Source organism: Helobdella robusta (genome assembly GCF_000326865.2).
Source record: "Helobdella robusta unplaced genomic scaffold HELROscaffold_68, whole genome shotgun sequence".
Taxonomy (NCBI): Eukaryota; Metazoa; Annelida; class Clitellata; order Rhynchobdellida; family Glossiphoniidae; genus Helobdella; species Helobdella robusta.
The window spans coordinates 859,280-875,524 of NW_008705387.1; the positions used below are offsets into that span (position 1 = coordinate 859,280).

General features: G+C 31.8%; 3 protein-coding genes across 3 annotated transcripts; 1 reads left to right on the plus strand and 2 right to left on the minus strand.

Moving 5' to 3' along the window:
- Positions 1–493: 493 nt before the first annotated feature.
- HELRODRAFT_181209 (hypothetical protein) lies at positions 494–1,382 on the minus strand (the record flags this gene model as incomplete). Its single annotated transcript, XM_009030460.1, has 2 exons — positions 494–676; positions 1,188–1,382. The coding sequence occupies 2 exons, from the start codon at positions 1,380–1,382 to the stop codon at positions 494–496; spliced, it is 378 nt and encodes a 125-aa protein (XP_009028708.1).
- A 3,541-nt stretch (positions 1,383–4,923) lies between these two features.
- HELRODRAFT_89194 (hypothetical protein) lies at positions 4,924–9,347 on the minus strand (the record flags this gene model as incomplete). The annotated part of the gene is made up of 4 exons (XM_009030396.1): positions 4,924–5,076; positions 6,156–6,289; positions 7,781–7,835; positions 9,228–9,347. Coding segments are annotated over 4 exons (462 nt in total), but the record flags the coding sequence as incomplete, so codon positions are not given.
- Positions 9,348–13,363: 4,016 nt separating this feature from the next.
- Positions 13,364–15,677, plus strand: HELRODRAFT_181211 (hypothetical protein; the record flags this gene model as incomplete). Its single annotated transcript, XM_009030461.1, has 2 exons — positions 13,364–13,661; positions 15,547–15,677. 2 exons carry the CDS (start codon positions 13,364–13,366, stop codon positions 15,675–15,677), a joined length of 429 nt encoding a protein of 142 aa, XP_009028709.1.
- Positions 15,678–16,245: the final 568 nt, after the last annotated feature.

The window sequence follows — 16,245 nt, forward strand, 5'->3', positions numbered from 1 at the left end:
CTATGAGGGCCGCATTGAGAACTATTTTATTTTTGAAAAGCCGCATATGTACTTAAAAAGCAAATTTTTTTGATCCGGGAAAGAATTTTTTAAGATTTGTGGCTTTTTTTGGTCATAATGTCTGTCTGACGACATTTTTTGACAAACAAGGCTTCGCGGGACGCATAAAATAGCTTCGCGGGCTGCATGGGCCGTAGTTTGTCCACCCATGCTGTATCATTGTATAAAGTACTATCAACGTTCAGTTGTACTCTAGTTTTAGTACGTCCAGTAAACCTGAAAAGGCTGAAATTGTGACACCCATATCATCTTCGATAGCCTCATCTTCATCTATGTGTGATTCGGCAGCCACTGCATCTCAACATGATCCTGCTGAAAACGTTGAACAGTATGGGATGGGCTCATCACCAGCCTCAACTGGTGTACTTGCAGACGTTAAATCGGATGACAATAAAGAAATAACGCTGCAGTCAAACAACGTGTACTGCTTGTGTTAAATTTCCGGAAACAGTTCGAATGTATTCAAAGAAGGTTCAAATACAGCCAATCGCAAGGTTGAGTGGAACTCGGTATCGCAGTGAAGTAGTAGAAAGCTACTGAAGGCAGCTGTATCACAGGAACTGTGTGAAGGCACTCTGAATATCAAAGTTGCCACCAGTTGAAATTCGTAGAACTTCTGCCATGGAAATATTTGTTACAAAGTCAAATGAAAAGTTGGCAAACAAGGTTGGTAGTCTAATTATTCACACATACGGCAGCACCAAAAAACTTTCTCTAAGTGCTTATTCTTATCCGGCTAAAATTGTTGTCGCCAAGGTTGCCTCAGCCTTCTCATTTAATACTACCAGCTGAAATGCTGAAACAGATGGCGCAGTTTCTGGTTTCAGCGAACTCACAGATCATACAGATTTTCAATATTCATCCCCAACTGCTCACAAGGTGTTTTTAGAATGCATAGTAAAAAGTGACAGAAAAAGACTGTTTTGGCACTTTCCATTTTTTACGACGGATCAGTCGATCGCATATGTAAAATTTACGTAATGGATTGTTCTTCATCCAGGCATCTTGCGCTAATCTTACATATTTCTTGAATGGCCCGAATACCGCCCGAGCAATAGATGTCGCCTCAGGTTCTCTGACTGAAAGGTGGATTCTGAAAAAAAATCAGTCCCAGCTTTTTTATCTACCTTCCAAAGCCTCAGAACCATCTTGCCGTTCCTGGTAGCGAATTGGTATGCCAACGTGCGAACTTCTCCTGGAATCAAACCATAGTATAGCTTTCTTGATATATTCCTCCAGCAAGCATTCTTCGTCATCAGTAAATACCTTTCTTTACTGACTATAACCAACAATGAAATTTGACAATGCAGAACTCTGAGCATTTTTGTATTTTTTACAATATTTTAGCAATTTCGCATGGTCAATGCTGTATTTGCGGCCAACAGCACCGACACTCATTTTGCCACTTAGGGCCTCTCTCACTGCAACAATCATAATATCTGAAGGAGTGCTACCTCTGTCTGTTTTTCGCGGTCTTTGAGACTTTGTGAAACTAGGTGGAAAGAAAAAAGCGAATTTATGACACAAATAGATCGGTCTAAATATAAAATACTATGCTCAGGAAAAGAGAGTTGCACTTATATTGACTGAAAAGGCTAAGCGAGCGTTGATTGGATATCAAGCCATATTATCCAGACTTTTGATAGCAAGATTCAGAACATCGTTTGGTAACCCAACAATTGATAAACCAGATGAAAAGATGGACTCATTCTACAGTGATGTACAAAAATCAGTAAATGAGGTACCGAAACATGATATATTAATAATAACTGGGGACTGGAAGGCAAATGTGTGAAAAGATTTCAGCACATGGAGAGGAACAGTTGGAAAGCATGGAACAGAAAAAGAAAATGAAAGAGGCGAGAGATTGCTTTCTAGGTAGATTTCATCTGAACACAGACAAATTAGAGAATCCCATGATAAAAAACGGATATAAAGGGATCTATGAAAAATTAAAAAAAATAACCAGAGACAACAATAAAAAAAACATTGGTCAATATCAAAAAACGCTCTAATTGAAAATGGTAAAATAGTAGGTACTTGGAATTAAAAATAATAGACAGAAAAAACAATGGGTTAGCGACGGTGTGCAATGAACGAAGACGGTTGAGATTAATAAAGACTGATGGCGAACAAATAAACTGGATCACAAGACAATAAAAAAGAAATTAAGAAGAGATAAGGACAACTGGATAAAACAAAAATGCGTTAGAGATACAACAAAATTTTAATTATAACAGAACAAAAGAAGCGTACATGGGTATAAAGGACCTTACCGGTACTTACACAATGAAACTAACCACAATAAAAGAAAGAAATGGGAAGATATTAAAAGACTGTAAAGAAATTCAAGAAAGATGGAAAGTACATTCTGGAAACCTTTAAAAAAGTATAAACCAAAAGTCTGGGGGAAATTCCAAATATGGAAAACAAAATAAGAACAGAAAATTTGTTTGAAGAAGTAGAAAAAGTCATAAAAGACCTGAAAAAAATAAGGCACCAGGTATAGATGAAATAAACGCAGAAATGCTTAAAGGGGAGGGAAAACAATAAATTAAAGCACTCCATGAACTAATACAAAAAATATTCCACCAAGAGATGATATCTGCGGACCGGGAAAAAGAAGAAATTATTTCTATATATAAACAGAAAGGAGACAAGACAGATTGTAAAAACTACAGAGGAATAACAATGGTTATTCTACACTAAAATGTTACAAAGAAGACTATAGAATTATGCTGAAAAATTATAGGGGAAGAACAAGCAGGATTTCTTCCAGGCAGAAGCACTATTGATCAAATATTTACTGTTTGACAAATCATGGAAAAGTATATTGATGCAAATGAAAACCTGTTTTATCAATTTTATAGATTATAAACAAGCTTTTGACTCAGTATGGTATGAATGACTTTGACAGGCTATGCAAAATGCAGGAATAGAAGAGAAACGAGAAACTTATAATACTCATCAAAGCAATATACAAAAAAACTATAAGTCCTGTAAAAGTATATAATGCACTTTCAGGCTGGTAAGACAAGGACGTAATCTATCCAAAACACTATTTATCATCTTGCTGGAAAAAGTATTCCAAGTCGCTCTAGAAAATGTAGATGTTGGAATAAAATGTTGAGACGCAAAGGTAAACAATCTAAAGTTTGCAGACGATGTTGGATTACTGACAGTAATTGAAAAAAATTTACAAAACTTTACCACAAGAGTCAACAAAGCAAGTAAATAAAAAACTTGGATTAACTATTAACACAGAAAAAACAAAGGTGATGGCAGTAAACTATCAGAAAAAGGAAAACCCCAAATTAAACTAAATTGAGATGCACTGGAGGTAGTGGAAAACTTTATCTACGTGGGTGGAAAGATAACAAGCACCGGAAGCTACCAGGAAGACATAAAAAAAGAATGAACATAGCTCTACCATCAATCGGGCGCTTAAAACATATATAGAAAGCAAAAGATATAAATTTATTAACCAAAAGAAAGATGCATGAAACTCATTGCTTCACAGATGATTTATGGATCAGAAACATGGATAATTAAAAAGACAGATGAAAACAGACTTTTAGCGGCCGAAATGAATTGTCTGAGACAGATCGTGGGTGTAAGTAGAATCCAAAAAATAAGAAACGACAACGTCAGAAAAAAACTTTGTGAAGAGAGCAACATATTAGAAAGAATCCGGAAAAGAAGATTAAATCGGTTTGGACATGTAAACAGGATGAACATGGTGAAATAAAAAAAGAAGTCATTCAAAAAAGACTTAGACTGACAATATCAAAGAAGATTTCAAAATAAATTACACAAACATCGCAGAAGCCGGAAAAATGACAAAAGATAGAAGATGGAGGCTCTTTGTGACTAGCTATTGCCGCCCTGGGCTGGCAGAGATGATGATGATATTTACGCTAAAAGTTGGTTTTTGCTCTTTTTCCATAAACCGTTTTGAAACATTTCGTATTAATTAAAGCATACTTTCATATTTACCTACTTTTAATATTTATTTGTAATTTTATTTCATTGTTTACCATTATTTTTTTTCTTTTCGTGTCTGCATATAGCATTGCATCTTGCATGTTATGTTTAATGTTTATATGGTTATAATCATATACCTAGAATACCTATACAGGCCCTCTAACGCACATTTTCAGTAAAACCAGACTAGTTCAGTGAAACCAGACTGGTTTCATTCTTTAGTTTCCTAGAAACTAAAAAATTAGAATTTTTACATTCTTTAGTTTTTTTTCAAACTCATCAAATTTTGCAATTTTTACATTTATGTAGTTTTGTTAATTCATTTAATTATATTGATTACTTTTTAATTGATTTATTTTATGCATTTGCATAATATTTATGCATACGTAGCATCTTTTTTCTTGTGTACGTATAGCCGAGCTTATGTGAAATCGTCGCACTTGACAGGCATCCCCTGTAACAGACTTGGTATTTGTGAGATTTTTTCAAATAATTTTTAGACGTGGGTGTTGTTTTCCTAACAACTCATGTGAACTTAAGATAAGCTCAAATTCGTAGCAAACTTTGCAACTGATGTCGCAATGAAAGCAAATTAACTTTAGTAGAAAAATGTGTTGCTGGGACTCATTTCACTTTAGATATTTTAATGAAAATTTGAAAATTAATAATCCCAAACAAGATAAAAAATAAAACTTCAAAATAATTTAAAATTATTAAATTAATCAAACTATATATAATTAAAGCCAAAAAATGTCCAAATCAAATCAGACGACAACTCTGTAGCTATTATCAAATCTATAAAATATATTAATATTTGAGAATTGTCCGTTGATTTTGCCAAAAATAATGTCATATACTTTACAACCTTTTTCAAGGTCATTACTTTTTGAAGCACAAAGTCGTTCCGTCCCCAATAACCAGCAAACTGACGTAAACTCTCTCATCTTTCAGTATCTTTTCATTCAATCTCCTGATAATGTTCGTGGTGGTATCGTTCGCAGTCGGATCGTACACTCTGCCGTCCCACAAAGTCTGTCACGTTTTTTAAAATTTTAAACAAATTATATTTAACGTAAAAAGACAAATTAAAATAACATTTCAAAAAATATATTCAAACCCAATAAATTGAACAAAAACTTGCTAAATGCAGAAAAAGAAGTTTTATTAATGATTCAATTCCAGGCATATCAGATATTTTGATAACAGACAGGAATTCAATGTATATTAAAAGTGAGCATAGGAACAGAAATTTAAAGACTTTCACGGTCCTATGGAATTCTCGTTCGAACAGGGAATCCAAACGTTTAAGATAAACAATTTTTGGAGTATGGAACTACTACACAAGAAAGGGGAATGAAAACGGAATGGGAAAAGCGATATACGCTAAATTTCAATAAATACTCATTTTTCTAACAAAGTGACTCTATAACAAATAATAATAATAATAATAATAATGGGAACATTCTTTTATTTACCGAAAAAATGAAATCCAAATGAAATCAATCGAAAATTATTAATTATAAATTAAATATCAAAGTGTAAATAAATAAGATGTAAAATATAATGCACGATCCTATCATGCTCTTTGATCAACAAGTGCTTGAGAGTAAACAAATATATTTAAAATCGGTTAAGTAGTGTTTCTGTCACAATAAATGCTATATGACGAGCAAATTACCGCGTTAATAAATTTTTCATTAAAAGATTTCGGCCATAAAATTTTAAACAAACATAATAATAATAATAATAATAATAATAATAATAATAATAATAATAATAATAATAATAATAATAATAATGTTAACATCTTTTATTTTCCCCACAAATATGTTAACATTATTACGAGCAAACGCAAACACGGATTATAAGTAAGCACGCGAATTTACAACTCCAAACTTTATCAGGTTCATGCGGACAAAATTTTAAAAATTTGAAATGTTTGCAATGTGCAACTATTAAGGGTTCCCCCCTCCAGATCGTCAAATATTTTTAAAAATCTTGGCTGCACCCCTTGTCGAATTTGTCAAGATCCGCCACTGCATACAAATATATTTAAACATGTAAAAGATCCTTTCTTAAATAATTGTAACAAACGAGAAAATGTAGCTAACATTGTCAATTGCAATAATTCCACCAGATCTGACCAGCTTGAGACAAGCTTCATAGTAATTGTCATAATTAATTTTGTCTGCATCTATGAACGCAAAGTCAAAAGTTCCTGATTCGCCATCATTTATCAACTTGTCTGAAAAATGTAATTTTTTTTATTTTGTCGCAATATCGAGCAGTGTTTAATGCAAAACATCAAATATTGTTAGTAACATTTCGACATTTTTCAAAAAAGTCTCAAGTTTCATTTTTCACTTCGTATTTAAACAATGAATAATAATTAAAACACAATGGAATGCCTAAATATTCCTCTCAATTTTCTTCAACTAATTATAAGAAAAATTTTATAATTTAATTTCCAGTTCTAATTCTACCACTTTTAATATAATTACCAGGTTTATAATCTAATCAATAAATTTAAAATAAATTTCACCACTATCTATTCCTCAATGATAGAAAACTAGATGTCTTGGCATTGATAGAAGTCAAGTTATCTCAGACGATCGATGCCTTCGTTTTGCGTTCATTGTCGGATGGACACTTTGATGCAGCAATGTCCAGACCGATGACCAAACAGTAATAATGGCACCAAGCTGTGCACCATGGGGAGGGATTTTTGTAACAACACGTGGTTGTTTCTCTTCAACAGAAATAGATTTGAGATTTGGCTCGACAACGTTTGAACATCTCTGTGCTTTGTCACGTCCGTGTTTTTCTGTAAATTTAATTTTCATCATCATCTGCAGACCTGGATCACTGAAATTACTTAAGCGTTTTTTATGTAAGTTTTGGCTGCTACTGAAGCTCCTGAAAGCATTTAACAGTCAAATTATCATGGAAAACCTGAAATTTATTTGGAAGATTTGTTGAATACGAACGCAACGATCGGATCGTGTCATGAAGGAGCCAAAGGCTTTAATAAATGGACAAGAAAAAGTTGAACGAAATGTTGCCATCTTGATGTGCATATTATTTTGACCATCGATAAACTTTTTAATGCTTATGAATTAACCTTCAATGTATCCTTGATAACATTACACTTTAGAAAAAAATATGTTTGCTCATCTCCTTCGCCATAATTTAATGACAAGTGTTAGAAAATTGAGCAAAACGTCAGAAGGCTTGAAAGACTAACTTACCACAAAATACCGCCAGGAACTCTGGAACTGGAAAAAGGCAATCAAAGAAAACTTAAAAAGTCCTAGAGAACTCTGGAATACAATTTCGAAGCTAATGGGAATGAAGAATCCGCATAGCTCTATATCAGCAATTGATTACTTAATCTAGATTAGGGAGAAACCTGATGGTGGTTCAACAGATCACATTCGACCTGGCTTGAAAGTTTTGAACTTATGTCAGTTGATGAATTAAGTTACTGATTATAGGGTTATCATCAAAATCATGCCAACTGCACCTGGCACCCATCCACCTCGTAAAGAAACTTAGTGAAACGTTATTACCTTTACTCTTACCATTAAAAAGGTCAACATTTCCATGAATTAAACGAAAGAAACGACCATAAAACAAAATATAAAAATGATGTAACGGTATTCAAAATATTAATAATAATCAATTAAAATATATTCGTGAACTAATAAACTACAAATTCAACGCGAAAGTGACTTACTGAGGCTTTCCAGCGCAGGGCCTTTGATGAAATTTATTTTTTTATCCACTCCTGCCTACAATTTTAAACAATTTTCAAATAAATCTAATAAAAGCGTAAAATAATACAAATTGTTACAAAAAGTATATAATAAAATTGTTATAATTATTTATTATTCTTTAAGCACCTTTGGAACAAATATGTAAATGCGCTTTACAAATGTTTACGTGACACCTGCTTGTATAACCTGCTCACAGAAACTCCTACTTACAAGTTCCTTTCTAGTTGTTGCTTTCTATTGCCGTATAACTTATTCATACTTGTTATAAGTTTAAATAAATTTTTTTTGTTTTAGAATATTTCCACCTTTCATTTTTTGACCTACTATCCTAACGTTGTTCTCATGTTCATAATCTAATCATCGATTACTGCAACATTAAGTCATATTTTTGAAAATACGTTAGAAGAAAGAAGGAATTGAAGTATGTTACCGATTTACTAAAGATTTTTTTATTATTCCAGTTTTCGTCCTAAATTTCCGTTTTTATCAACGTTCCCAAAAATACTCATTCCCTATTTTTGATGTTATTCTCAAGTTTTTCCAGCCGTATTTCCGCATTCCCCATTTTTTCCATTCTTCAAAGCTACCAAAAATTTATGAATGTGTTCTTAATAATTTCAAACAATAAGAAGGCCAACGTTTTGAAAATTAACTAAAAAAATTTTAATTCAATAACAAACAATTTTTTATTTGATTTTCAATATTGCTTAAAACTTAGACAGTCTACAATTCATTAGAATAAGTTTGTTCTAAGTGAAAAAATTTATCATAGTCATCTGTAATATTTTTCATCAATTTTAAATCGTCATCATTTTCAATTCCCGTCAATCGATTCCCTATTCCTCAAAATTCACATTCAATCTATCAATTTCCATCCATTGGAATCCCGAGATTCTCGTTCCCATCATTACCTATATACCTGTGGACTCTGTGAGCACCAGTACAAACGTTCGGACGTACATTTGAGGGTTACAAAGTTCGAGTAAAAAAATTTAGAAATTTGTGTGCATACGTGCGCGCGTTTGTATGTGTGGTGGGCAAGTTAGTGTACTTAAGTTCTGCTGAGTTTTGCTCTATCAGGTTCAAAGAATTACAAGTACAATTAATTTTTAATTAATTTTCCATTTGGCTCATATTCCCTACAACCATTTTATTGTATTCCTGTTTATTTAAAAAACTAAACTAAAATTAACTTTACATATTTGTTGTTAGATTTTATTAACACTGCCTCTTATAGAAAAGTTTTTTTGTTCGTGAAAAATATAATTTATGAAATTCCACTTTTTCACAAATGGTTTTTATAATCTTGGGGCTGAAATACTTACTATTTAATTTATGCAAAATTTAATTAAAAAAATTAAAATATTCAATTTTATTGCGGCATAAAAACAGTAAAAAATCACCTACTTTCTTCCAAAAGGGCCTTCCGATGTTAGCATAATCATCATTAATATCCAGTGCTACTAATTTTCCATCCTCAGGAAGGACAAGAGCTATTCCCATTGCACTCATTCCTGTAAACACTCCTGGACCAAAAAATAATAAAATATTGTAAGGCTGTTACAAAGATAATTACACTTAAATAAATTTTATAATACACACACGCACACAAGCATATATATATATATATATATATATATATATATATATATATATATATATATATATATATATATATAAATGAAAAATTTAACAAGGCGCTAATTCAAACGATCTCAAAAGCGCTATCAAAATAATATCAACTGAGCATGGCATAATCAACGAAAAAAAGTGAAGTGAAGGAAAATTAGTGCATTACAGCGAAAAAAAACTATATATAAAAAAAGAGTCTACAGATTTTCCTTAATCAAAAATTGCACAATGAGCAAGAAAAAAATAAGTCCATTATAACCAAAACAATAAGTGTTCAATAGTCCAACACAGCAAAATTAACAAGAAAAAAATCAACAAACTAGGACGTAAATAAAAAAGTTTTCAGTTTTCTTTTAAAATCACGCAGATTCAATTCCGCATGTCTCAGAAAGACAGGCAAATTGTTCAAAACAGATTGTCCTGTGACGGCGATGTTACGAGAGCCCGTATGAAGACACGTCACTAGAATAGAACTAGCAGCAGGTTCAGATCATGGGACCTCAGATGCGTTCCACAAAGAGCTGGCAAACGTTTTTGCAAACTTGTCTGACAAATAAGATGAGATGATGTAATACGATTTATTGACTAGTAGACTAGAGTTGATATTTTGAAGATTATTCTTATTTTGACGGTCAGCCAGTGAGGTTGTCTCAGTATTGGTGATACATGATCATACTTTAAACCGCTGACAACTTATATAGCTAGAGATTTATCAGGTAATTCGGAAAACAGACTATTAAAATATTCAATTCGTGAGTGCACGCATGCATGAACCAAGGTCTGCAAGGTAAAAGTGTCAAGAGATCTACTTATAATATATATATATATATATATATATATATATATATATATATATATATATATATATATATATATATATATATATATATGTATGTATATAATAACCTCACTCCCAACCCGGCGCTTAACCAACAATGAAAATAAAGAAGTGATAAAAACTAGCATTGTAAATAGTGACAAAGAAAATTATGATGCTATCGATGAAGAAAAGGAGACCAAAGTAGATGACCAGCCAATAAAGAAATCTAACACCTAATTTTCATCTAAGTTCATTTGGACAAAGTCAATATTTCCCTATATAAACATCAACCGCACTGATGATGATTCATTCGGAATCGAAATATGGCCTTATTTGCAGCATGAATTCGGAAAATAAGTTTATTTTGAATTTTAATAAATTAAACGTTCACCAAAAAACTTTAGTGAGAAAAATCGAAAAAACGAACTACAAACATGTTAACGCCAAACATTCGGTAGAATGTATAGAATGTATAGAATATTGTAAAAATTATGGTCTATTACCAACATATATCTATATCTATATATATATATATATATATATATATAAATATATATATATAAATATATATATATTAAAATCACAGCATGTTCCGCGTTAGTTAGCTTCCTGTTTAATTTTTAGATTTTTCTAACGGTAGATCGTAAACCATTGTCAAGTTTCTTGAGTTCAAAACCAAAATTTGTGTTTGTTTTAATATGATAAAACATTTAAGCATGATAGAACAAAAAAAATTTTTTATTCTTATACCATCTTCCGTGTTCGAATTGATACGTTGTGTATATGGCCGAATGCTCAAGTCAGGCCCGGAACTAGGGGGGGGGGCAAATTGGGAAAAATTTATTCGCATTTGTTATAATATGGATGATGGATCAAAGTAAATTTGATTTTTTTATATTACTCATTTTTAATTTTTTTTTAATTTTTTTTGGTTTGTTTTTTTTCTATGTAAAGATTAAAATATAAACGCAAATATTATGAGCAGAATCTTTATCTTATTTCTTATTTGTGATCTTTCCCTTATTTGATTTAAAATCACGCCGCGAAAAATATCGTATAGTATAGTAGGTTAGTTTAGTCGTTTTCATGTTAGAAAATGAAAATGGATGGCAGAAAAAACTTAGTGGAGGTGAATACAGAATTGCTAAAGAAAAACGAAAAAAGAAAGCGATGTGCTGTCACTAACGCCAAAATTAGAAACGTTATTCAACAAATCTAATGTTAATGAATAGTGATAAAGAGGGCTCAAAAGAAAAATCAGGTAAATATTTTTATTATTTCAAATTTTATTAATTGAATAATGGAACATTATGCACAATGTGTATTAATTATGCATCCTTTTGAATAAAATAATTTTTTTAAATATTTCGTATTTAGATGACATGGAAGCTAAAGAAGAGATCAAGGAGAAAGTATTTTGGTTCAACTTCAATCCAACAAATGAAACTGTAGAAGAATTATTACCTCAACAAGACCCCACAACTAGTCTTCAAAAGACATCTAAGTTCCCTTTTGATTTCAGTGATCCTGGTTCATGGCCACAAAGTTTTTCTGATTCAGAAAGATGTTTCATAACAAAAATGAGATTTGAAAATTTAACTGAACCAAATTTGAGTAACAGTAGCCGAGAAGGACGCAATTTAACCAAAGACTGGTTTTATAAAGTTCTCAAAAATGGAGAAAAAATGAAAAGATCATGGTTAGCCTATAGTGAAAGTATTCCCTGCAGACTGTTTCCACACTTAGCTTAAAATCAAATGTCTTCTTTAGCTAAAGAAAAAGGAATTACCAATTGGAAAAAACTTAATGAAAAGTTGCCTGAACATGAAAATTCATCTAACCACAAACTTTGCTTTTGCTCTTGGAAAACATTAGAATCTTGTTTAGTAAATGGAAGTATTGATGCAGAACTCCAAGATCAGATCCAACAAGAAGAGTTGCATTGGAAAGCGGTATTGCGCTGTATTGTAGATGCTATTTTATTCTTGGCAAAACAAGAAAGTCCATTTCGAGGAACTAAAGAAAATTGTGATTTCAGCAACCCATCTAATGGAAAGTTCTTGAATACAGTTGAACTTATTTCGCATTATAATGTTCCTCTTCAACAACACATTGAGCGGCATAAGAAAGGACAAATATCCTATTTTTCACATAAAATACAAGATGAGTTTTTAGAAATTATTGCTAATAACATAATACAAGACATTTTGGATGCAAAATAATTTTCCTTAATATTTGACTGCACTCCGGATATCAGTCACAGCGAACAAATGACACAAGTAGTTCGTTACGTCAAAAAAGATACAACTGAAATAGAAGAAAGTTTTATTGATTTTTTTAAAGTTAGTGTCAAAACAGGTGAAGGTCTCAGTCAAGAAATTTTGAAAAAAGTAGATGCAGATGGACTTAACTTGAAGAATTGTAGGGGGCAATCCCATGACAATGGAGCAAATATGGCTGGAAAATATAAAGGAGTCCAGTCCAGATTATTGCAGAAAAACCATCTGGCATATTTTGTTCCATGTGCTGCACACTCTCTCAATTTGGTTGGTGCTAATGCAGCTAGTGCTACTGTCCGGGCTCAGAATTTTTTTGGAACTATGAAAAGCTTGTATTCTTTTTTTGCACTTTCAACTTCACGTTGGGAAGTTCTCAAAGAAAATGTGCCGATAACATTAAAACCTGAAAGCAAAACAAGATGGTCTGCAAGATAAGATGCAGTCGAAGCTGTATATAAACATTATAGTAAAGTTCTGCAGACTCTAGAAGATCTTAAAAACTATGATTTCTCAACTCCTCAAACTGTGAATGAGGCCAGCTCTCTTTTGAAAAATATTCAAAAACTTGAATTTATCGTGATGGTTAGATTTTGGCATGCATTGTTAGAAAAGATTAACCATGTAAACGAATTTTTACAAAAAAAGATTCAACAGTTGATTTGGCTGCCCGAAACCTCAAAGGTCTTTTGACACTTATGAAGTCTTGCAGAGAGTCTGCACCATCTGAGGCCATTGCTGATGGTAAATTGTTAGCAAAAATGAATAATCTAACATCTGCATTTTCAGAAAAGAGACCAAGAATGAAAAGAAAAATGGCTGATGAATTGTGCAATGATGAAGCTCTGACAAGTGTTGAAAATATGTACCAAGTGACTATGTTAGAAATCATTGACATAGTGATTACAGAACTTAGTGACAGATTTGAATCTTTGAATAATGTAAACAGTATGTTTGGGTTTTTGAGTGGTGTTAAAATTGAAGAAATGCAGACAGCAGATCTAAAAATTAAAGCCGAAAATTTGGCAAATATATACTCAGCTGATCTCAACATTGATGAATTCATGTTTGAAATAGAAAGTTTTAAGCATCACGCTTTGACAGTTGACAAAAGTTTAAAAAAAGCCACATCAAAAGAAATGCTAAGTCTCATTTATAAAAATAAATTAGAAGAAGGCTACCCTAACATCACTACTGCATTGAGAACCTTTCTCACGTTGCCTGTCACAGTGTCATCTGGAGAACGAAGTTTCAGTAAACTCAAAATCATCAAAAACTACATGAGAAGTACAATGGGACAGGGGAGACTTTCCAATTTAAGCATAATTTCAATTGAACACAAACGAGCATCTCTTATCAATTTTGATGATATAATCAATACATTTGCAGCTAAAAAAGCTAGAAAGATTTGTTTCTAATATAATATAATATACGAAACAATTACTTGATAAGTTGACAAATGACATTGTTTGTAATACAAAGTTTTTCAATTTTTCACGTTTTATAACTATAATATAGTTGTTTTTTTCTATGTCAAGTATCTGTGTTAACATGTATATTGATATGTCCATAAATAAAACATTTTATTAAGAAACATGCAATATGTAATTTTAAAAAAAGCATTTATACACCTTACGGTAGTAACATAATAACGTCGTGGGGGGGGCGGCACACTGATTTTTGCCCCCCCTGGAAAATACCCTAGTTCCGGCCCTGGTTCAAGTGTATATACCTATATCCCGTGCCTCTACAATGTTAATTCTTTGTTTAATGTGAATTCTTAACGGTCATTTAATTAATTCTTACGATCTTCAACTTTGTGCAATATGACACTTTTACGTGTCATCGTTATCGAAGATTCCTGCTTCTAAATTTATTTGTGAGAAAGATTTGACAAGAAATTTGCAAATGATTTACGATCTACCGCTATAAAAAAATTGAAAAATTAAACAGGAAGCTAACTAACACGGAACATGCTGTGATTTTCATCAATAATTGCATTTCTGACAGTCTATATTATTATTGTTATTATTATTGAAACATTTATGAACAAAAAACTGACAAAAACTTTATCTAACAAAAACTGAACTCAACAACATAATTGAAATAACAAACGAGAAATCATAATACATCGCACAGAAATAAGATTAAAATTTGGTCATAAACAGAAAAGTAATCAATTCAATTATAACGAAAATACGAAATAATATTTTGAACATGTCGACTAAACAGAAAGAATTGATCAAAAATGCATTACAATGAAAATAAATGAGTTTTCAGTTTCTTCTTGAAATCACGCAGGTTTAGATCCGGATTTCTGAGAGCAGCAGGCAGGTTGTTCTAAACAGTTGGTCCAGAAACAGCAATATTACGAGAGCCTATACGGAGACTCGTTGTTGGGATCAACAGCAGGTTTGAAACATCGGATCTCAAGTGTGCTCCAGATGCTTTTGAAGATCTCTTTTTGAACATGTCAGACAAATAAGATGGAGCTAGACCGTTGATAGACTTGTAGACAAGTGTTGAAATTTTGAACAACACTCTTTTGTCGACGGTTAACCAATGAAGTTCCTTCAATATAGGAGACACATGATCGTATTTTAGAGCTCCAACAACAACTTTTGCGGCTCGATTCTATATTGATTGAAGTACAGCCATGGATCGATGAGGTAAGTCATAAAACAAACTGTTGCAATAGTCGACGCGTGAGTGCACAAATTTATTTATTTAAAGGATAACCAAAAAAAGATAAACTTGTGGATAGGCCACCCTTAACTAAGAATTCCAACTGTAAATGTAACAGAAATGTCAAATAAATACATACACACAAATTCTTACTATAAATGTAACAGAAATGTCAATAAATACATACACACAAATTCTTACTATAAATGTAACAGAAATGTCAAATAAATACATACACACAAATTCTTACTGTAAATGTAACAGAAATGTCAAATAAACACATACACACAAATTCTTACTATAAATGTAACAGAAATGTCAAATAAATACATATACACAAACACATGCTCACACGTACATCATTCTATGAATACTGTCATGTCTCATATAGTACCTAAAGGTGACAGTATAGTCACAACAGAGACTGAAAAATTCGCATACTAAGAACATCAAAATTAAATAAGTTGTAAAATAGTGTAAAACTATTTAAAATAAGTGTTTTTTTAACTAAAAAAGTTTTTAGCTTGTTTTTAAATAAGTGTAGTGAGTTGATTGTTTTAATTTTATGTGGCAATACAGTATCCCATACCCTCGGACCATTAAGTTTGATGCTTGAGTGAAAAGCTTTTAATCTCACAGTATGAGAATAGAAAAGGGAAGTGTGTCTAGTAAATTTCCTTTGAATGTCATTGCTAAAAGTGAAAAAATTGGCAAAATAATTAGGCAACTGTTGACGTAAAAATTTAAATACAAAAATTGATGTGAAATAAATGTGCAATTCTTTAATGGGTAAAATGTTGAGTGTCGAATAGTAAGCATTGGTTATATGAGTACGCGGTGGAAGAGTAAATATTAGTCTTATAAACCGATTTTGACATTTTTGAATATAATTTAAATGGCTTTCTGGACTTCCGCCTCATAAAAGATTACAATAAATTAAATGCGGATATATTAGGGTATAGTAAAGTTCAATCATTATGTCATAGTTTATTTTTGATTTGATTTTATATTA